At 40.7% G+C, this 22,500-nt stretch overlaps 1 protein-coding gene across 1 annotated transcript in view; it reads right to left on the bottom strand.

Annotated features, from left to right (window-relative positions):
- Positions 1-22,500, bottom strand: part of LOC309361257 (spectrin alpha chain, non-erythrocytic 1-like) — a 199,058-nt gene that overhangs the window by 158,339 nt on the left and 18,219 nt on the right. The window contains exons 5-11 of the mRNA XM_081896165.1: positions 17,192-17,325; positions 14,477-14,621; positions 12,391-12,545; positions 9,523-9,658; positions 7,383-7,484; positions 6,260-6,397; positions 930-1,040 (exon numbers count right to left, since the gene is read on the bottom strand). Of these exons, the coding sequence (XP_081752291.1) occupies positions 930-1,040; positions 6,260-6,397; positions 7,383-7,484; positions 9,523-9,658; positions 12,391-12,545; positions 14,477-14,621; positions 17,192-17,325 (921 nt within the window). The remainder of the gene's footprint in view (positions 1-929; positions 1,041-6,259; positions 6,398-7,382; positions 7,485-9,522; positions 9,659-12,390; positions 12,546-14,476; positions 14,622-17,191; positions 17,326-22,500) is intronic.

Raw genomic sequence — 22,500 nt, 5'->3', positions numbered from 1 at the left:
ATTTAAAAAGGGAAATTCAAAAGGGAAATGACCCTTAATACTGCAAATTTGAATTATTCAAAATATAACAAGAACAACAGTAATAATAATATTTAAAAAGGAAAATGATTAAAATTGACATGATAAATTCTGACCACGAAAATGAAAATGATCAAAATGGAAATTAATAAATGGTTCAAATTGAAATGATAAATTCTGACCACGAAAATTAAAATTAAAATGGAAATAAAAAAATGGTTCAAATTGAAACGATAAATTCTGACCATGAAAATGGAAATTATCAAAATGGAAATTAAAAAATGGTTCCAATTGAAATGATAAATTCTGACCATGAAAATGGAAATGATTAAAATGGAAATTAAAAAATGGTTCAAATTGAAATTATAAATTCTGACCATGAAAATGAAAATGATCAAAATGGAAATTAAAAAATGGTTCAAATTGATATGATAAATTCTGACCACGAAAATGAAAAGGATCAAAATGGAAATTAAAAAATGGTTCATATTGAAATGATAAATTCTGACCACGAAAATGAAAATGATAAAAGTGGAAATTAAAAAAGGATTAAAATTGACATGATAAATTCTGACCATGAAAATGAAATTGATTAAAATGGAAATGATTAAAATGTCAAAATTAAAAAAATAAATTAAAATTAAAAATGATTAAAATTGAAATGACTCAAAAATGATTACCATGAAAATGAAAATGGACGTTGTTATCATTATTATTAAATTTTATTTTTATTTTAAATGATTAAAATGAAAATTAAAAATGGTAAATAAAACGATTAACATTGCAATTGCTCAAATGAAAACGAAATTACAGTTAACATTATGAGCGTGAAAATGAAAACGATGACCATGAAAGTCAAATTCTTAAAATGGAAATTCTTAAACTGAAATTGTTAAAATTAAAGGAATTACGGTGATCTTTTCTTCCTGGGCGCTGAGGGATTTCTCAAAATCTTCGTGCTTTTTCAGCAGCGCTTCCACGCTGTCGAGAGAATCACCCAGATCTTCGTTCAGCAGGAAGGCCTGGAAAAGGGAGAAAAATGATTTATTTTTAATAATAAAATGAAATAAAAATATTTATTATTATTATTATTATTATTATTATTATTATTATTATTATTATTATTATTATTATTATTATTAAATTTTATTTATACCCCACCCTCCCCAGCCAAGAATAAATAAATAAAATAATAATAATAATAATATTTAAATAATAATTAAATAATAATTAATAATAATTTTATTTATACCCCAGCCAATAATAATAATAATAATAATAATAATAATAATAATAATAATAATAATAATTTTTATTTATACTCTGCCCTCCCCAGACCGGGTCAATCCTTTAAAAAAAGTGGATTAAAACACCATTTTTAGTTTGATTTCCCCAACCGAATTGAATTTCCCTTTCCGTTCAATTCAATTCCAATTCGATTTCTAGGCTGGGGGTCACTGACCCCCGGTTTAGGGGGTTAGGGTTGGTCGGGGTGAGAGGTTGGGGGTCAGGGTTAGGGGTCAGGCATTGGGGGTTAGAGGTTTGTGTTAGGGTTAGAGATCAGGGATTAGGGTTGGGGGTTAGAGGTAGAGGTAGAGGTAAGGGTTAGGGGTCAGGCACTGGGGGTTGGGGGTTTGGGTTAAGGTTGGGGGTTAGAGGTAGAGGTAAGGGTTAGGGGTCAGGCATTGGGGGTTTGAGGTTAGATCTTAGGGTTTCGGGTTTGAGTTAGAGGTCAAGGTTAGGGGTCAGGCATTGGGGGTTAGGGGTTTGTGTTAGGGTTAGAGGTCAGGCCTTAGGGTTGCGGGTTAGAGGTCAGGCATTGGGGGTTAGGGGTTTGTGTTAGGGTTGGGGGTTAGACCTTAGGGTTGGGGGTTAGAGGTCAGGCATTGGGGGTTAGGGGTTTGTGTTAGGGTTAGAGGTAATGGTTAGGGGTCAGGTATTGGGGGTTAGGGGTTTGTGTTAGGGTTGGGGGTTAGAGGTAGAGGTAAGGGTTAGGGGTCAGGCACTGGGGGTTAGGGGTTTGAGTTAGGGTTGGGGGTTAGGCCTTAGGGTTGGGGGTTAGAGGTAGAGGTAAGGGTTAGGGGTCAGGCATTGGGGGTTAGAGGTTTGTGTTAGGGTTAGAGGTCAGGCCTTAGGGTTGGGGGTTAGAGGTAGAGGTCAGGGTTAGGGGTCAGGCAGTGGGGGTTAGAGGTTTTTGTTTGGGTTAGAGGTCAGGCCTTAGGGTTGGGGGTTAGAGGTAGAGGTCAGGGTTAGGGGTCAGGCATTGGGGGTTAGAGGTTAGACCTTAGGGTTGGGGGTTAGAGGTAGAGGTCAAGGTTAGGGGTCAGGCATTGGGGGTCAGGCCTTAGGTTTGGGGGTTAGAGATCAGGGATTAGGGGTTTGTGTTAGGGTTAGAGGTCAGGGGTTAGGGGTTTGTGTTAGGGTTAGAGGTCAGGGGTTAGGGGTTTGTGTTAGGGTTTGAGGTCAGGGGTTAGGGGTTTGTGTTAGGGTTAGAGGTCAGGGGTTAGGGGTTTGTGTTAGGGTTAGAGGTCAGGGGTTAGGGGTTTGTGTTAGGGTTAGAGGTCAGGGGTTTGTGTTAGGGTTAGAGGTCAGGGGTTTGTGTTAGGGTTAGAGGCCCGGGGTTAGGGGTTTGTGTTAGGGTTAGGGATTAGGGGTTTGTGTTAGGGTTAGGGATTAGGGGTTTGTGTTAGGGTTAGAGGTCAGGGGTTTGTGTTAGGGTGAGAGGTCAGGGGTTTGTGTTAGGGTTAGAGGTCAGGGGTTAGGGGTTTGTGTTAGGGTTAGAGGTCAGGGGTTAGGGGTTTGTGTTAGAGTTAGAGGTCAGGGGTTAGGGGTTTGTGTTAGGGTTAGAGGTCAGGGGTTAGGGGTTTGTGTTAGGGTTAGAGGTCAGGGGTTAGGGGTTTGTGTTAGGGTTAGAGGTCAGGGGTTTGTGTTAGGGTTAGAGGTCAGGGGTTTGTGTTAGGGTTAGAGGCCCGGGGTTAGGGGTTTGTGTTAGGGTTAGGGATTAGGGGTTTGTGTTAGGGTTAGAGGCCCGGGGTTAGGGGTTTGTGTTAGGGTTAGGGATTAGGGGTTTGTGTTAGGGTTAGAGGTCAGGGGTTTGTGTTAGGGTGAGAGGTCAGGGGTTTGTGTTAGGGTTAGAGGTCAGGGGTTTGTGTTAGGGTTAGAGGCCCGGGGTTAGGGGTTTGTGTTAGAGTTAGAGGTCAGGAGTTAGGGGTTTGTGTTAGGGTTAGAGGCCCGGGGTTAGGGGTTTGTGTTAGAGTTAGAGGCCCGGGGTTAGGGGTTTGTGTTAGGGTTAGAGGCCCGGGGTTAGGGGTTTGTGTTAGGGTTAGAGGCCCGGGGTTAGGGGTTTGTGTTAGGGTTAGAGGCCCGGGGTTAGGGGTTTGTGTTAGGGTTAGAGGTCAGGGGTTAGGGGTTTGTGTTAGGGTTAGAGGCCCGGGGTTAGGGGTTTGTGTTAGGGTTAGAGGCCCGGGGTTAGGGGTTTGTGTTAGGGTTAGAGGTCAGGGGTTAGGGGTTTGTGTTAGGGTTAGAGGTCAGGGGTTAGGGGTTTGTGTTAGGGTTAGAGGCCCGGGGTTAGGGGTTTGTGTTAGAGTTAGAGGTCAGGGGTTAGGGGTTTGTGTTAGGGTTAGAGGCCCGGGGTTAGGGGTTTGTGTTAGGGTTAGAGGCCCGGGGTTAGGGGTTTGTGTTAGGGTTAGAGGTCAGGGGTTAGGGGTTTGTGTTAGAGTTAGAGGTCAGGGGTTAGGGGTTTGTGTTAGGGTTAGAGGCCCGGGGTTAGGGGTTTGTGTTAGGGTTAGAGGCCCGGGGTTAGGGGTTTGTGTTAGGGTTAGAGGCCCGGGGTTAGGGGTTTGTGTTAGAGTTAGAGGTCAGGGGTTAGGGGTTTGTGTTAGGGTTAGAGGTCAGGGGTTAGGGGTTTGTGTTAGGGTTAGAGGCCCGGGGTTAGGGGTTTGTGTTAGAGTTAGAGGTCAGGAGTTAGGGGTTTGTGTTAGGGTTAGAGGCCCGGGGTTAGGGGTTTGTGTTAGGGTTAGAGGCCCGGGGTTAGGGGTTTGTGTTAGGGTTAGAGGCCCGGGATTAGGGGTTTGTGTTAGGGTTAGAGGCCCGGGGTTAGGGGTTTGTGTTAGGGTTAGAGGTCAGGAGTTAGGGGTTTGTGTTAGGGTTAGAGGCCCGGGGTTAGGGGTTTGTGTTAGTGTTAGAGGTCAGGGGTTAGGGGTTTGTGTTAGGGTTAGAGGCCCGGGATTAGGGGTTTGTGTTAGGGTTAGAGGCCCGGGGTTAGGGGTTTGTGTTAGGGTTAGAGGTCAGGAGTTAGGGGTTTGTGTTAGGGTTAGAGGCCCGGGGTTAGGGGTTTGTGTTAGAGTTAGAGGTCAGGGGTTAGGGGTTTGTGTTAGGGTTAGAGGCCCGGGGTTAGGGGTTTGTGTTAGGGTTAGAGGCCCGGGGTTAGGGGTTTGTGTTAGGGTTAGAGGTCAGGGGTTAGGGGTTTGTGTTAGGGTTAGAGGTCAGGGGTTAGGGGTTTGTGTTAGGGTTAGAGGCCCGGGGTTAGGGGTTTGTGTTAGAGTTAGAGGTCAGGAGTTAGGGGTTTGTGTTAGGGTTAGAGGCCCGGGGTTAGGGGTTTGTGTTAGGGTTAGAGGCCCGGGGTTAGGGGTTTGTGTTAGGGTTAGAGGCCCGGGGTTAGGGGTTTGTGTTAGGGTTAGAGGTCAGGGGTTAGGGGTTTGTGTTAGGGTTAGAGGCCCGGGGTTAGGGGTTTGTGTTAGGGTTAGAGGCCCGGGGTTAGGGGTTTGTGTTAGAGTTAGAGGTCAGGAGTTAGGGGTTTGTGTTAGGGTTAGAGGCCCGGGGTTAGGGGTTTGTGGTCGGATTAGAGGTCAGGGGTTTGTGTTAGGGTTAGAGGCCCGGGGTTAGGGGTTTGTGTTAGGGTTAGAGGTCTGGCCTTAGACTTGCGGGTTAGAGGTCAGGGTTAGAGGTCAGGCATTGGGGGTTAGGGGTTAGGGTTAGAGGTTAGGCCTTAGGGTTGTGGGTTAGGGTTAGAGGTCAGGTATTGGGGGTTCCGGGTTAGAGGTTAGGCCTTAGGGTTGGGGGTTAGAGGTCAGGTATTGGGGGTTAGGGGTTAGGGTTAGAGGTCAGGCATTGGGGGTTCCGGGTTAGAGGTTAGGCCTTAGGGTTGGGGGTTAGAGGTCAGGTATTGGGGGTTAGGGGTTAGGGTTAGAGGTCAGGCATTGGGGGTTCCGGGTTAGAGGTTAGACCTTAGGGTTGGGGGTTAGAGTTCAGGTATTGGGGGTTAGGGGTTAGGATTAGAGGTTAGGCCTTAGGGTTGTGGGTTAGGGTTAGAGGTCAGGCATTGGGGGTTCCGGGTTAGGGTTAGAGGTCAGGCATTGGGGGTTCCGGGTTAGAGGTCAGGCCTTAGGGTTGGGGTTAGAGGTCAGGCATTGGGGGTTCCGGGTTAGGGTTAGAGGTCAGGCATTGGGGGTTCCGGGTTAGAGGTCAGGCCTTAGGGTTGGGGTTAGAGGTCAGGCATTGGGGGTTCCGGGTTAGGGTTAGAGGTCAGGCATTGGGGGTTCCGGGTTAGAGGTCAGGCCTTAGGGTTGGGGTTAGAGGTCAGGCATTGGGGGTTCCGGGTTAGGGTTAGAGGTCAGGCATTGGGGGTTCCGGGTTAGGGTTAGAGGTCAGGCATTGGGGGTTCCGGGTTAGAGGTGAGGCCTTAGGGTTGTGGGTTAGGGTTAGAGGTCAGGCATTGGGGGTTCCGGGTTAGAGGTCAGGCCTTAGGGTTGGGGTTAGAGGTCAGGCATTGGGGGTTCCGGGTTAGGGTTAGAGGTCAGGCATTGGGGGTTCCGGGTTAGAGGTCAGGCCTTAGGGTTGGGGTTAGAGGTCAGGCATTGGGGGTTCCGGGTTAGGGTTAGAGGTCAGGCATTGGGGGTTCCGGGTTAGGGTTAGAGGTCAGGCATTGGGGGTTCCGGGTTAGAGGTGAGGCCTTAGGGTTGTGGGTTAGGGTTAGAGGTCAGGCATTGGGGGTTCCGGGTTAGAGGTCAGGCCTTAGGGTTGGGGGTTCGAGGTCAGGCATTGGGGGTTAGGGTTAGAGGTCAGGGTTAGAGGTCAGGCATTGGGGGTTAGGGTTAGAGGTTAGACTTAGAGGTCAGGCCTTCGGGTTCCGGGTTCGAGTTTGAGCTTCCTAGATCCCTAGGCTTTGGGGTTTGAATTAGAGACCCTCCTCCCGGGACCCTGGGCTTCCGGAAGCTTCCCGGCTCCGGGTTCGAGTGCTGACCTCCTGCTTGCTCATCCAGTTGTCGACTTGTTCGGTGTCCCGGTAGAAAAGTTGGAGGTCCATACATTGTTCGTATTGTTGGCGCCGGACTTCCCACAATTCCAAGAGGGCGGCCCGCTCCTCCGATAGGACGGTCAGCTGGGGGGGCGGAGACAGGGAGAGGTCAGAGGTCAGGGGGCGGGAAAACGAGATAGAACGGGTTTTTTCAGGGGGGGATGTAGAAAATGAGATTTGAAATTTGATATTTTTCCTTTTTATATTACGATATACAATTTATATTACGATGTACAATTAGACATTTCATTCATTATATTATTATAATAATATTATAATATATTATATAATATTATATTATATATTGTTATTATTATTATTTTCATTTTAATATTTTAAAATTTTAAAATTCTCACATTCGCATAATATCATTTTCATTTTAATATTCTCATATTCCCACATTCTCATAATATGATTTTCATTTTAATATTCTCTTATTCCCATATTCTCATATTATTTTCATTTTAATAATTCACTAATAATTTCCCAACAATTCCCTAATAATTTCCTAATAATTCCCTAATAATTTCTCAAAAATTCCCTAAAAAATCCCTAATAATTTCCCAATAATTCACTAATAATTTCCTAATAATTCCCTAATAATTCCTCAACAATTCCCTAAAAATTCCCTAATAATTTCTCAACAATTCAGTAATAATTTCTCAACAATTCCCTAATAATTTCCCAACAATTCCCTAATAATTATTATAATAATTATATAATAATTATAATAATTTCCAGATAATTTCCAGATAATTTTCCAATCATTTCTCAATCATTTCCCAATTATTTATCAATAATTTCCCAATAATTCCCTAATAATTTAACCCTTAATAATTTCCTAATACCTTCCCAATAATTTCCTAATAATTTAACCCTTACCTTCTCTCTGACTTCCGCAGACACGTAATGTAATTTCCTAATAATTTCTCAATAATTTCCTATTAATTCCCTAATAATTCCCTAATAATTCCCAAATAATCCCTACTAATTTCCCAATAATTTCCTAATAATGTCCTAATACCTTCTCAATAATTTCCCAATAATTCCCTAATAACTTAACCCTTACCTTCTCTCTGACTTCCGCAGAGGCGTAATGTCCGGCTGCAAGGAGAGCTTGACCCGATTCGTCGGCCGACTTGAAACTATCTTCGTGGGCGTCAATTTCTCCCTGCGGGGAAAAAAAATTTGATTTATTAAATTTAATCAAATTAATCCGGTAATAAACAGCAATGAAATAAATGGAAAATTACATTCGATAAAGGTAATGTAAATTAAAAAAGAAATTTAATTAATGTCATTTAAAAATGAACAAAAAATTAAATGTAACCAACGTCGCCTAAAAACGCTTAAAAATTAAAATGAATGTCATTTAAAAATAATAATTATTATTGAAACTATCTGCGTGAGCGTAAATTTCTCCCTACTCGGAAAAAATTTCGATTTAAATAAAATTAATCGGCTAATAAACAGCAATAAAATAAATGGATGAGCTGAAAGGGTTGTAAATGGAAGGTTATCCTGGAGAAATTTAATACGGTATTTTGAATAATGAATAAAAAATTAAATTTAAAAATTGTAAAATTAAGTTGAATAAATGTTGTTTAAAAATGGATAAAAATCCAATTCTGGAAACGTCGTTTAAAAATGGATAAAAATCCAATTCTGGAAACGTCGTTTAGAAATGGATAAGAATCAAATTTAATAAATGTCCTTTTAAAGTACATAAAAATTAAACGTAACAAACGTCATTTAAAAAGGCTTAAAAATCGAATTCAATCAATGTCATTTTAAAATGCGTAAAAATTAAATGTAACAAAGGTCATTTAGAAATGAATAAAGATCAAATTCAATAAATGTCCTTTTAAAGTACATAAAAATTAAACGTAACAAACGTCATTTAAAAAGGCTTAAAAATCGAATTCAATCAATGTCATTTTAAAATGCGTAAAAATTAAATGTAACAAAGGTCATTTAGAAATGAATAAAGATCAAATTCAATAAATGTCCTTTTAAAGTACATAAAAATTAAACGTAACAAACGTCATTTAAAAAGGCTTAAAAATCGAATTCAATCAATGTCATTTTAAAATGCGTCAAAATTAAATGTAACAAAGGTCATTTAGAAATGAATAAAGATCAAATTTAATAAATGTCCTTTTAAAGTGCATAAAAATTAAACATAACAAACGTCATTTAAAAATCCTTAAAAATCGAATTCAATCAATGTCATTTTAAAATGCGTCAAAATTAAATGTAACAAAGGTCATTTAGAAATGAATAAAGATCAAATTTAATAAATGTCCTTTTAAAGTGCATAAAAACTGAATTTAATAAACGTCATTTTAAAATGATCAAAAATTAAATGTAACAAACGTCTTTTAAAAATGAACAAAAATCAAATTCCACAAATGTCATTTAAAAATGCATAACTTGAATGTAACAAACGCCATTTAAAAATGCATAAAGATTTAATGTAACAAATGTCATTTAAAAGGCATAAAAGTTAAATTCAATAAATGTCATTTAAAAATGAATAAGAATTAAGTTTAATGTCATTTAAAAAGGGATAAAAATTAAATTTAGCGTCATGTAGAAAGGCATAAAAATTAAATTTAGCGTCATTTAAAAAGGCATAAAAAATAAATTTAATGTCATGTAAAAATTAATAAAATTGGAATTGCTGACGCCGAAAGAATATTTACTGCTAAATTTAATTTTTATGCGTTTTCTAATGACATTTTAAAATTCAGTTTAAATTTTATGCCTTTTTAAATGACATTCAATTTAATTTTTTTTTAAAGAAAATTTATTAAGGTTTTTAAATACAAATGCATTAAATAACCAACTTCATTTACATAACATATTTTCATCACTTGTTTGGACTCCCTCACATCTCCTGCTCCCACTTACATCATAAATAATTTTTTTCCAAACAAATTATCATCTTGTTTAGAATCTTATATCCGTTCATTTTAATACAATCTAGCAGTTCTCCAGAAAGAAAAATATATAATCTTCTTAATCTCACTTGTCATCAAGTTCAAATCTAATTTAGTGGTGGACAGTTATTTATGATCTAGCATCCTTCTTAACATTCAACCAAGTTACAATGTTTTTGTAGATAAATCTTAAATTTCTTCCAATCTTCTTCAATTTAATTTTGATGCCTTTTGAAATGACATTGCTGCTGCCGAAAGAATATTTACCTTGTGTTCCTGATGACGGTCAAGAAGGGCTTCCGCCCCGGCGACATCGTTAGCCAGTTCGTCAGCGTTGATCAAAGCCTTCATTTCGGTTACCCAGCTGGTGAGATCGCGGAAATCGGCCAGGAATCGCTGCAGGCTTTGGGGGGGGGGGAAATATATTTATTTAATAATAATAATAATAATCAATTGAGAAATAAAAATCACTAAGTCAATTAATAAAATTAAATAAAGGAATTAATTTCATTCATTCATAATATTAATAATTCATTCATAGAAACCCATCCGATTCATTAATAAAAATAAAGAAACTAAAGTAATGAAATTAATTCGATGAATCAATAAATATCCATCAGATTCATTAATAAAATTAAAGAAACTAAAGTAATAAAATTAATGCGATTAATTTATAAAAATCCATCAAATTCATTAATAAAGTTAAATAAACTAAAGTAATATAATTAATTAATAAAAATGAATGAGATTCATTGATAAAAATAAAGAAACTAAAGCAATATAATTAATAAAAACGAATGGAATTCATTGATAAAATTAAAGAAACTAAAGCAATATAATCAATTGATAAAAACAAATGGGATTCATTCATAAAATTAAAGCAATTAAAGCAATATAATTAATAAATAAAAACGAATGGGATTCATTCATAAAATTAAAGAAACTAAAGTAACAAAAATGAATGAATTAATGAATAAAAAAAAATTCTGCCAAGTCAGAAAATGAATTAAAAAAATTAAAGAAACTAAAGTAACAAAATTAATCTGATGAATTAATAAAGATCCATCAGGTTCGTTCATAAAATTAAAGATACTAGGGTAATATAATTAATTAATAAAAACGAATAAGATTCATTCATAAAATGAAAGAAACTAAAGTAATAAAATTAATCCGATGAATTAATAAAAATCCATCCGATTCATTCATAAAATGAAATAAACTAAAGTAATCAAATTAATCCAATGAATAAAAATCCATCCGATTCATGCATAAAATGAAATCCAATGAATAAAAATCCATCCGATTCATTCATAAAATGAAAGCAACTCAAGCAATCTAATTAATTAATAAAAATCCATCCAGTTCATTCATAAAATGAAAGAAACTAAAGCAATATAATTAATTAATAAAAATCCATCCGGTTCATACATAAAATGAAAGAAACTCAAGCAATATAATTAATTAATAGAAATCCATCCGGTTCATTCATAAAATGAAAGAAACTAAAGCAATATAATTAATTAATAAAAATCCATCCGATTCATTCATAAAAATGAAAGAAACTAAAGTAATCCAATTAATCCAATGAAGAAAAATCCATCCGATTCATTCATAAAATGAAATCCAATTAAGAAAAATCCATCCGGTTCATTGATAAAATGAAAGCAACTCAAGCAATCTAATTAATTAATAAAAATCCATCCGGTTGATTCATAAAATGAAAATAACTCAAGCAATCTAATTAATTAATAAAAATCCATCCAGTTAATTCATAAAATGAAAGAAACATAAGTAATCAAATTAATCCAATTAAGAAAAATCCATCCGATTCATTCATCAAATGAAATCCAATTAATAAAAATCCACCCGGTTCATTGATAAAATGAAACTCAAGCATTAAAACGGGGCGGGGTGAAAGAAACTAAAGTAATCCAATTAATCCAATTAATAAAATCCATCCGATTTCATTCATAAGAATGAAAGAAACTAAAGTAATCCAATTAATCCAATTAATAAAAATCCATCCATCCGGTTCATTCAGAAAATGAAAGAAACTAAAGTAATCAACTTAATCCAATTAATAAAAATCCATCCGATTCATTCATCAAATGAAAGCAACTCAAGCAATCCAATTAATTAATAAAAATCCATCCGGTTCATTCATAAAATGAAAGAAACTAAAGTAATCAACTTAATCCAATTAATAAAAATCCATCTGATTCATTCATAAAATGAAAGCAACTCAAGCAATCTAATTTAATTAATAAAAATCCATCTGCTTCATTGATAAAATGAAAGAAACTCAAGCAATAAAATGGGATTCATTCATCAAATGAAATAAACTCAAGTAATAAAATTAATCCAATGAAGAAAAATCCATCCATCCGGTTCATTCATCAAATGAAAGAAACTAAAGTAATCAACTTAATCCAATTAATAAAAATCCATCCGATTCATTCATCAAATGAAAGCAACTCAAGCCATCTAATTAATTAATAAAAATCCGTCCGGTTAATTCATAAAATGAAAGAAACTAAAGTAATCCAATTAATCCAATGAAGAAAAATCCACCCGATTTCATTCATAAGAATGAAAGAAACTAAAGTAATCCAATTAATCCAATGAATAAAAATCCATCCGATTCATCCATAAAATGAAATCCAATGAATAAAAATCCATCCGATTCATTCATCAAATGAAATCCAATTAAGAAAAATCCATCCGATTCATTCATCAAATGAAATCCAATTAAGAAAAATCCATCCGGTTCATTCATCAAATGGAAGCAACTCAAGCAATCTAATTAATTAATAAAAATCCACCCGGTTCATTGATAAAATGAAACTCAAGCGGGGTGAAAGAAACTAAAGTAATCCAATTAATCCAATGAAGAAAAATCCATCCGATTCATTCATAAAATGAAATCCAATTAAGAAAAATCCATCCGGTTCATTCATTAAATGGAAGCAACTCAAGCAATCTAATTAATTAAGAAAAATCCATCCGGTTGATTCATAAAATGAAAATAACTCAAGCAATCTAATTAATTAATAAAAATCCATCCGCTTCATTGATAAAATGAAAGAAACTCAAGCAATAAAATGGGGCGGGGTTGAAAGTGGGCGGCCCCCTCACCGGTAGGAGTCGTTCAGGTGGGCGTGTCTCTCGGCGGCCCGGGTTCGAATCTGCTCCCAATTGGCCACCAGCTCCTCCCGCTTGACGTGGATCTGGGGGGCGTTGGGGGGGTGGGACTCCTGGAGGCGGTCGGCTTCGGCCCCCAGAGCCCTGACCTGGAGCCGGGTGCAAATATCAAAAATTAATCTGATGAAAATAGGAATAAAAATGGAAACGTCGATAAAAAGGACGGAAATTGAATTGAAATTTCTTTGCATCCGTTTTCATAACGTAAGAATATAGTAATAAGAACATAAGAATAAATAAGAATCAATATAAATACGATATAAGAATCAATATAAATAGAATATACTAGCGAGAATACAAATAGCAAAATAATAAAAATCAAGAATATCTAATATGAAAATGGAATATGAAAATACGAATACGCATAAAAAGAAAAAGACAAATAAAAAGGACGGACGTTGAAATTAAATTTCTTTGCATCGGTTTTTATAGAATATATAATACTATTTAAGAAAGCGGGGCCTATTTTAAGCCCCGCCCTCTTCCCCAATTGGTCCAACCGAGCGCCAGCCCCGCCCACCTTCCTGCTCTACATGGACTACATCCTATTTGAGCCCCGCCCTCGTCCCCCGATTGGTCCAATCAAGCGCCAGCCCCGCCCACCTTCCTGCTCTACATTGACTACATCCTATTTGAGCCCCGCCCTCATCCCCAATTGGTCCAATCGAGTGCTGGCCCTGCCCACCTTCCTGCTCTACACGGACTACATCCTATTTGAGCCCCGCCCTCATCCCCCCGATTGGTCCAACCGAGCCCCAGCCCCGCCCACCTTCCTGCTCTGCATGGACCACATCCTATTTGAGCCCTGCCCTCGTCCCCTCGATTGGGCCAATCGAGTGCTGGCCCCGCCCACCTTCCTGCTCTACATGGACCACATCCTATTTAAGCCCTGCCCTCATCCCCCCAATTGGTCAAATAAGAGTGCTGGCCCCGCCCACCTTCCTGCTCTACATGGACTACATCCTGTGCTAAGCCCCGCCCTCATCCCCGATTGGGCCAATCGAGTGCCAGCCCCGCCCACCTTCCTGCTCTACATTGACTACATCCTGTGCTAAGCCCCGCCCTCATCCCCGATTGGGCCAATCGAGTGCTGGCCCCGCCTACTTCCTGCGCTACATGGACTACATCCTGTGCTAAGCCCCGCCCTCGTCCCCCGATTGGTCCAACTGAGCGCCAGCCCCGCCCACCTTCCTGCTCTACATGGACTACATCCTATCTGAGCCCTGCCCTCTTCCCCCCGATTGGTCCAATCAAGCACAGGCCCCTCCCACCTTCCTGCTCTACAATGACTACATCCTATTTGAGCCCCGCCCTCGTCCCCCCGATTGGTCCAAACGAGTGTCAGCCCCACCCACCTTCCTGCTCTACATTGACCACATCCTATTTAAGCCCTGCCCTCATCCCCCCAATTGGTCAAATAAGAGTGCTGGCCCCGCCCACCTTCCTGCTCTACATGGACTACATCCTGTGCTAAGCCCCGCCCTCATCCCCGATTGGGCCAATCGAGTGCCAGCCCCGCCCACCTTCCTGCTCTACATTGACTACATCCTGTGCTAAGCCCCGCCCTCATCCCCGATTGGGCCAATCGAGTGCTGGCCCCGCCTACTTCCTGCGCTACATGGACTACATCCTGTGCTAAGCCCCGCCCTCGTCCCCCGATTGGTCCAACCGAGCGCCAGCCCCGCCCACCTTCCTGCTCTACATGGACTACATCCTATTTGAGCCCCGCCCTCGTCCCCCCGATTGGGCCAATCAAGTGCTGGCCCCGCCCACCTTCCTGCTGTACATGGACAACTTCCTGTTTAAGCCCCGCCCTCATCCCCAATTGGTCCAATCGTACGCCGGCCCCGCCCCCTTCCTGCTATACATTGACCACGTCCTATTTGAGCCCCGCCCTCACCCCCCTGATTGGTCCAATCGAGTGCCGGCCCCGCCCACCTTCCTGCATTACATGGACGACTTCCTGTTTAAGCCCCACCCTCTTCCCCGATTGGGCCAATCGAGCGCCAGTCCCGCCCACCTTGTCCTCCAGGGCGGCTAGATCCCTCTCCAGCCCCTCGTGTTTGCGCAGGAGAGCCTGTACGCTGGCCAGATCCCGTCCGAAATCGTCGGACGCCATGAGTTGCTCCTTCTCCTTGATCCAGCTGATGGTTTCGTCGACGTCTCTGCGGGAATCGAAGAAAAAAATCATAATTATAATGTGAAAGGAAAGGGAATAGGTTGAAAGGTAAAAGAAAATTCAAAATTAAAATGAAATTGAATTCAAAATTAAATTCAATTCAATTAAATGAATTGAAACTAAATGCATTTAAATGAAATTAAATGAAAAAAGGGAAAGAAAATGGAACGAAAGAAAATGGAATAGGATCAAAGGAAAGAAATGAAGTTGAAAATTAAATGAAATGAAATGAAAAAAGGAAAATAATATGTAATGAAATAGAATAAAATTAAATTAAATGAATGTAAACTAAATGCATTTAAATGAAATTAAATGAAAAAAGGGAAAGAAAATGGAATGAAAGAAAATGGAATAGGATCAAAGGAAAGAAATGGAATTGAAATGAAGTTGAAAATTAAATGAAATTAAATGAAAAAAGGATAATAATATGTAATGAAATAGAATAAAATTAAATTAAATGAATTTAAACTAAATGCATTTAAATGAAATTACATGAAAAAGGAAAAGAAAATGGAATGAAAGAAAATGGAATAGGATCAAAGGAAAGAAATGGAATTGAAATGAAGTTGAAAATTAAATGAAATTAAAGGAAAAAAATATGTAATGAAATAGAATAAAATTAAATTAAATGCATTTAAACTAAATGCATTTAAACTAAATGAAATTAAAAAAGGAAAAGAAAATGGAATGAAAGAAAATGGAATCGGATCAAAGGAAAGAAATGAAATTGAAAATTAAATGAAATTAAATGAAAAAAGGAAAATAATATGCAACGAAATAGAATAAAATTAAATTAAATGAATGTAAACTAAATGCCTTTGAATGAAATTAAATGAAAAAAGGGAAAGAAAATGGAATGAAAGAAAATGGAATAGGATCAAAGGAAAGAAATGGAATTGAAATGAAGTTGAAAATTAAATGAAATTAAATGAAAAAAGGAAAATAATATGTAACAAAATAGAATAAAATAAAATAAAATTAATTTAAACTAAATGCATTTAAATGAAATGAAATTAAAAAAGGAAAATAAAATGGAATGAAAGAAAATGGAATAGGATCAAAGGAAAGAAATGGAATTGAAATGAAGTTGAAAATTAAAGGAAATTAAAGGAAAAAAGGAAAATAATATGTAACAAAATAGAATAAAATTAAATTAAATGAATTTAAACTAAATGAATTTAAATGAAATTAAATTTAAAAAGGAAAAGAAAATGGAATGAAAGAAAATGGAATAGGATCAAAGGAAAGAAATGAAATTGAAAATTAAATGAAATTAAATGAAAAAAGGAAAATAATATGTAATGAAATAGAATAAAATAGAATAAAAACTAATTATTATGAAATGAAAGAAAAGGGAATAGGAGAAAAGGGAAAGAATGAAATTAAAATTAAATTCAAGATGAAATGAAATGAATTGAATTTAAATTAAATGAAGTGAAATTAAATTAAGTTAAAAAAGGAAAATAATATGTAATGAAACGGAAGAGAATCGAATAAATAATAATAATAATAATAATATTAGGAAGGAAAATGGAATAGCATAAAAGGAAATGAATTAAATTGAAATGAAATTCAACATTAAAATTTTGAATTCAAAATTAAAATGAAATTGAATTCAAAATGAAATGAAATGAAATTGAATGAAATGAAATGAATTTAAATGACATGAAATGAATTTAAATGAAATTAAAGTAAATTAAATGAATTTAAATTAAAGAAGGAAAATAATATGTAATGAAATGAAATGGAATAGAATAGAATAGAATAAAAAATAATAATTATAATATGAAAGAAAATGGAATAGGAGAAAAGGAAATAAATTGAAATGAAATTCAAAACTAAAATGAAATTGAATTCAAAATTAAATTAGATTAAATTAAATTATTTTAAATGAAATGAATTTAAATGAAATTAAATGAATTTAAATTTAGTTTAATTTAAAAAGGAAAAGAATATGTAACTAAATAGAATATAAAACAAAATGCAATAAATGGAAATAAAATAAAATAAAATAAATTGAAATAAAATAAAATAAATTGAAATAAAATAAAATAAAATAAAATCAAGTGAAACGAAATGAAACAAATGAAAATCAAATGAAATGAAAAGAAACCCCGTGAAATAAAATGAAATGAATTGAAATAAAATAATATAAAATGAATTGCAATAAAATCAAGCAATAAATTAAAATAAAATATAATAAAATAAAATGAATAAATGAATTGAAATAAAAAAATAAATAAATTGAAATTAAATTAAATTAAAAAAGGAAAAGAATATGTAATGAAATAGAATATAAAATAAAATGCAATAAATTGAAATAAAATAAGATAAAATGAATTGAAATAAAATAAAATAAAATGAATTGAAATAAAATAAAATAAAATAAAATGAATGGAAATAAAATAAATTGAACTGGAAAAAAAATGAATGGAAATAAAATAAATGGAATTGAAATAAAATAAAATGGATTGAAATAAAATGCAACAAATTGAAATAAAATGCAATAAAATGAATTAAATTAAAATGAAATAAAATGGAGGAAAAACTGGTCACCTGTTGAAGCGCTGGACTTCGGCCGCCCCAAAAAGTTTCCCCTGTCTCTGGAGAGCCAATCCCTTCAGGCGCTGCCAGGAAGCGTTGACCTCTTCCTGTTTGGAGCGGATCACTTCCTCTTCCGGGTGTTGCTCCTGGAGAAAAGGGAAGTGACAGGGTGAGATGGGAACCGTTCTAAAATCCATTCAGGAAATCCATTTATTTTTGCAAAATACTCTTTTTGCAAATTGATGGGTCGTTTAGCTGGATCGGTTTCCCGGTAAAACGGGTTCGTTTTCCTTCCTTCCTTCCTTCCTTCCTTCCTTCCTTCCTTCCTTCCTTCCTTCCTTCCTTCCCTGCTCCTCTGCTTGTGTTCTTCCTTCCTTCCTTCTTCCTTCCTTCTTTACCTGGACCAGCTTCCCGGCAAACTGGTTCACTTCCTTCCTTCCTCCCTCCCTTTCCTTCCTTCCCTCCCTCCCTCCTTCCTCTCACCTGGACCAGCTTCCCGGCAAACTATTTCACTTCCTTCCTCCCTCCTTCCTCCCTCCCTCCCCTTCCTTTCTTCCTCCCTCCCTCCCTCCCTCCCTCCCTTTCCTTCCTGCCTCCCTCCCTCCCTCCCTCCTTCCTCCCTCCCTCCTTCCTTCCTCCCTCCCTCCTTCCCTCCCTCCTTCCTTCCTTCCTTCCCTCCTTCCTCCCTCCCTCCCTTTCCTTCCTTCCTCCCTCCCTTCCTTCCTTCCTTCCTTCCTCTCACCTGGACCAGCTTCTCAGCAAACTGGTTCCCTTCCTTCCTTCCTTCCTTTGTCCCTCTTTCTTGTCCCTCTTCCTTCCTTCCTTCCTTCCTTCCTTCCTTCCCTTTTCTTCCTTCCTTCCTTCCTTCCTCCTTCCTCCCTTCCTTCCTCTCACCTGGACCAGCTTCCCGGCAAACTGGTTCCCTTCCTTCCTTCCTACCTTTGTCCCTCTTTCTTGTCCCTCTTCCTTCCTTCCTTCCTTCCCTTTTCTTCCTTCCTTCCTTCCCTCCCTCCCTCCCTCCTCCCTCCTTCCTCCCTTCCTTCCTCTCACCTGGACCAGCTTCCTGGCAAACTGATTCCCTCCCTCCCTCCCTCCCTCCCTTCCTTGCTTCCTTCCTTTCTCCCTCTTTCTTGTCCCCCTTCCTTCCTTCCTTCCTTCCTTCCTTCCTTCCCTTTTCTTCCTTCCTTCCCTCCCTTCTTCCTTCCTCCTTCCTCCCCCTCACCTGCACCAGCTTCCCGGCAAACTGGTTCCCTCCCTCCCTCCCTTCCTTCCTTCCTTCCTTCCTTCCTTCCTTTGTCCCTCTTTCTTGTCCCCCTTCCTTCCTTCCTTCCTTCCCTTTTCTTCCCTCCTTCCTTCCTTCCTTCCTCCTTCCTCCCTTCCTTCCTCTCACCTGCAAAAGCTTCCCGGCAAACTGGTTCCGTTCCTTCCTTCCTTCCTTCCTTCCTTCCTTCCTTCCTTCCTTCCTTCCTTCCTTTGTCCCTCTTTCTTGTCCCCCTTCCTTCCTTCCTTCCTTCCTTCCCCTTTCTTCCCTCCTTCCTTCCTTCCTTCCTTCCTTCCTCCTTCCTCCCTTCCTTCCTCTCAACTGCACCAGCTTCCCAGCAAACTGGTTCCCTTCCTTCCTTCCTTCCTTCCTTCCTTCCTTCCTTCCTTCCTTCCTTCCTTTGTCTTCCTTCCTTCCTTCCTTCCTTCCCTTTTCTTCCTTCCCTCCTTCCTTCCTCCTTCCTCCCTTCCTTCCTCTCACCTGCACCAGCTTCCCGGCAAACTGGTTCACTTCCTTCCTTCCTTCCTTCCTTTGTCCCTCTTTCTTGTCCCCCTTCCTTCCTTCCTTCCTTCCTTCCTTCCTTCCTTCCTTCCTTCCTTCCCTCCCTCCCTCCCTCCCTCCCTCCTTCCTTCCTTCCTTCCTTCCTTCCTTCTTCCTCCCTTCCTTCCTCTCACCTGCACCAGCTTCCCGGCAAACTGGTTCCCTTCCTTCCTTCCTTCCTTCCTTGGCACCTTCCTTCCTTCCTTCCTTCCTTCCTTCCTTCCTTCCTTCCTTCCTTCCTTCCCTTTTCTTCCTTCCTTCCTTCCCTCCTTCCTTCCTCCTTCCTCCCTTCCTTCCTCTCACCTGCACCAGCTTCCCGGCAAACTGGTTCACTTCCTTCCTTCCTTCCTTCCTTTGTCCCTCTTTCTTGTCCCCCTTCCTTCCTTCCTTCCTTCCTTCCTTCCTTCCTTCCTTCCTTCCCTCCCTCCCTCCCTCCCTCCCTCCCTCCCTCCTTCCTTCCTTCCTTCCTTCCTTCTTCCTCCCTTCCTTCCTCTCACCTGCACCAGCTTCCCGGCAAACTGGTTCCCTTCCTTCCTTCCTTGGCACCTTCCTTCCTTCCTTCCTTCCTTCCTTCCTTCCTTCCTTCCTTCCTTCCTTCCTTCCTTCCTTCCCTTTTCTTCCTTCCTTCCTTCCCTCCTTCCTCCTTCCTTCCTCCCTTCCTTCCTCTCACCTGCACCAGCTTCCCGGCAAACTGGTTCCCTTCCTTCCTTCCTTCCTTCCTTTGTCCCTCTTTCTTGTCCCCCTTCCTTCCTTCCTTCCTTCCTTCCTTCCTTCCTTCCTTCCTTCCCTTTTCTTCCTTCCTTCCCTCCTTCCTCCCTTCCTTCCTCTCACCTGCACCAGCTTCCCGGCAAACTGGTTTCCTTCCTTCCTTCCTTCCTTCCTTCCTTCCTTCCTTCCTTCCTTCCTTCCTTTGTCCCTCTTTCTTGTCCCCCTTCCTTCCTTCCTTCCTTCCTTCCTTCCCTTTTCTTCCTTCCTTCCTTCCTTCCTTCCTTCCCTCCCTCCTTCCTCCCTTCCTTCCTCTCACCTGCACCAGCTTCCCGGCAAACTGGTTCACTTCGTTGACTCTTTCCTTTGTCCCTCTTTCTTGTCCCCCTTCCTTCCTTCCTTCCTTCCTTCCTTCCTTCCTTCCCTCCCTCCTTCCTCCCTTCCTTCCTCTCACCTGCACCAGCTTCCCGGCAAACTGGTTCCCTCCCTTCCTTCCTTCCTTCCTTCCTTCCTTCCTTCCTTCCTTCCTTCCTTCCTTCCTTCCTTCCTTTGTCCCTCTTTCTTGTCCCCCTTCCTTCCTTCCTTCCTTCCTTCCTTCCTTCCTTCCTTCCTTCCTTCCCTCCCTCCCTCCCTCCCTCCCTCCCTCCCTCCTTCCTTCCTTCCTTCCTTCCTTCTTCCTCCCTTCCTTCCTCTCACCTGCACCAGCTTCCCGGCAAACTGGTTCCCTTCCTTCCTTCCTTGGCACCTTCCTTCCTTCCTTCCTTCCTTCCTTCCTTCCTTCCTTCCTTCCTTCCCTTTTCTTCCTTCCTTCCTTCCCTCCTTCCTCCTTCCTTCCTCCCTTCCTTCCTCTCACCTGCACCAGCTTCCCGGCAAACTGGTTCCCTTCCTTCCTTCCTTCCTTCCTTTGTCCCTCTTTCTTGTCCCCCTTCCTTCCTTCCTTCCTTCCTTCCTTCCTTCCTTCCTTCCCTTTTCTTCCTTCCTTCCCTCCTTCCTCCCTTCCTTCCTCTCACCTGCACCAGCTTCCCGGCAAACTGGTTTCCTTCCTTCCTTCCTTCCTTCCTTCCTTCCTTCCTTCCTTCCTTCCTTCCTTTGTCCCTCTTTCTTGTCCCCCTTCCTTCCTTCCTTCCTTCCTTCCTTCCCTTTTCTTCCTTCCTTCCTTCCTTCCTTCCTTCCCTCCCTCCTTCCTCCCTTCCTTCCTCTCACCTGCACCAGCTTCCCGGCAAACTGGTTCACTTCGTTGACTCTTTCCTTTGTCCCTCTTTCTTGTCCCCCTTCCTTCCTTCCTTCCTTCCTTCCTTCCCTCCCTCCTTCCTCCCTTCCTTCCTCTCACCTGCACCAGCTTCCCGGCAAACTGGTTCCCTCCCTTCCTTCCTTCCTTCCTTCCTTCCTTCCTTCCTTCCTTCCTTCCTTCCTTCCTTTGTCCCTCTTTCTTGTCCCCCTTCCTTCCTTCCTTCCCTTTTCTTCCTTCCTTCCTTCCCTTCTTCCTTCCTTCCTTCCTCCTTCCTCCCTTCCTTCCTCTCACCTGCACCAGCTTCCTGGCAAACTGGTTCACTTCCTTCCTGCCTTCCTTTGTCCCTCTTTCTTGTCCCCCTTCCTTCCTTCCTTCCTTCCTTCCCTTTTCTTCCTTCCTTCCTTCCTTCCCTCCTTCCTTCCTTCCTTCCTTCCTTCCTTCCTTCCTTCCTTCCTTCCTTCCTTCCTCCTTCCTCCCTCTCACCTGCACCAGCTTCCCGGCAAACTGGTTCACTTCCTTCCTTCCTTCCTTCCTTCCTTTGTCCCTCTTTCTTGTCCCTCTTCCTTCCTTCCTTCCTTCCTTCCTTCCTTCCTTCCTTCCCTTTTCTTCCTTCCTTCCTTCCCTCCTTCCTCCTTCCTTCCTCCCTTCCTTCCTCTCACCTGCACCAGCTTCCCGGCAAACTGGTTCCCTTCCTTCCTTCCTTCCTTCCTTTGTCCCTCTTTCTTGTCCCCCTTCCTTCCTTCCTTCCTTCCTTCCTTCCTTCCTTCCTTCCTTCCTTCCCTTTTCTTCCTTCCTTCCCTCCTTCCTCCCTTCCTTCCTCTCACCTGCACCAGCTTCCCGGCAAACTGGTTTCCTTCCTTCCTTCCTTCCTTCCTTCCTTCCTTCCTTCCTTCCTTCCTTCCTTCCTTCCTTCCTTTGTCCCTCTTTCTTGTCCCCCTTCCTTCCTTCCTTCCTTCCTTCCTTCCTTCCCTTTTCTTCCTTCCTTCCTTCCTTCCTTCCTTCCCTCCCTCCTTCCTCCCTTCCTTCCTCTCACCTGCACCAGCTTCCCGGCAAACTGGTTCACTTCGTTGACTCTTTCCTTTGTCCCTCTTTCTTGTCCCCCTTCCTTCCTTCCTTCCTTCCTTCCTTCCTTCCCTCCCTCCTTCCTCCCTTCCTTCCTCTCACCTGCACCAGCTTCCCGGCAAACTGGTTCCCTCCCTTCCTTCCTTCCTTCCTTCCTTCCTTCCTTCCTTCCTTCCTTCCTTCCTTTGTCCCTCTTTCTTGTCCCCCTTCCTTCCTTCCTTCCCTTTTCTTCCTTCCTTCCTTCCCTTCTTCCTTCCTTCCTTCCTCCTTCCTCCCTTCCTTCCTCTCACCTGCACCAGCTTCCTGGCAAACTGGTTCACTTCCTTCCTGCCTTCCTTTGTCCCTCTTTCTTGTCCCCCTTCCTTCCTTCCTTCCTTCCTTCCCTTTTCTTCCTTCCTTCCTTCCTTCCTTCCCTCCTTCCTTCCTTCCTTCCTTCCTTCCTTCCTTCCTTCCTTCCTTCCTCCTTCCTCCCTCTCACCTGCACCAGCTTCCCGGCAAACTGGTTCACTTCCTTCCTTCCTT

The sequence above is a fragment of the Podarcis melisellensis genome, assembly GCF_964234715.1.
Source record: "Podarcis melisellensis genome assembly, chromosome: W".
Taxonomy (NCBI): domain Eukaryota; kingdom Metazoa; phylum Chordata; class Lepidosauria; order Squamata; family Lacertidae; genus Podarcis; species Podarcis melisellensis.
Note: the sequence above shows the minus strand (reverse complement) of the source record. Positions and strands in the feature narration are given on the sequence as shown.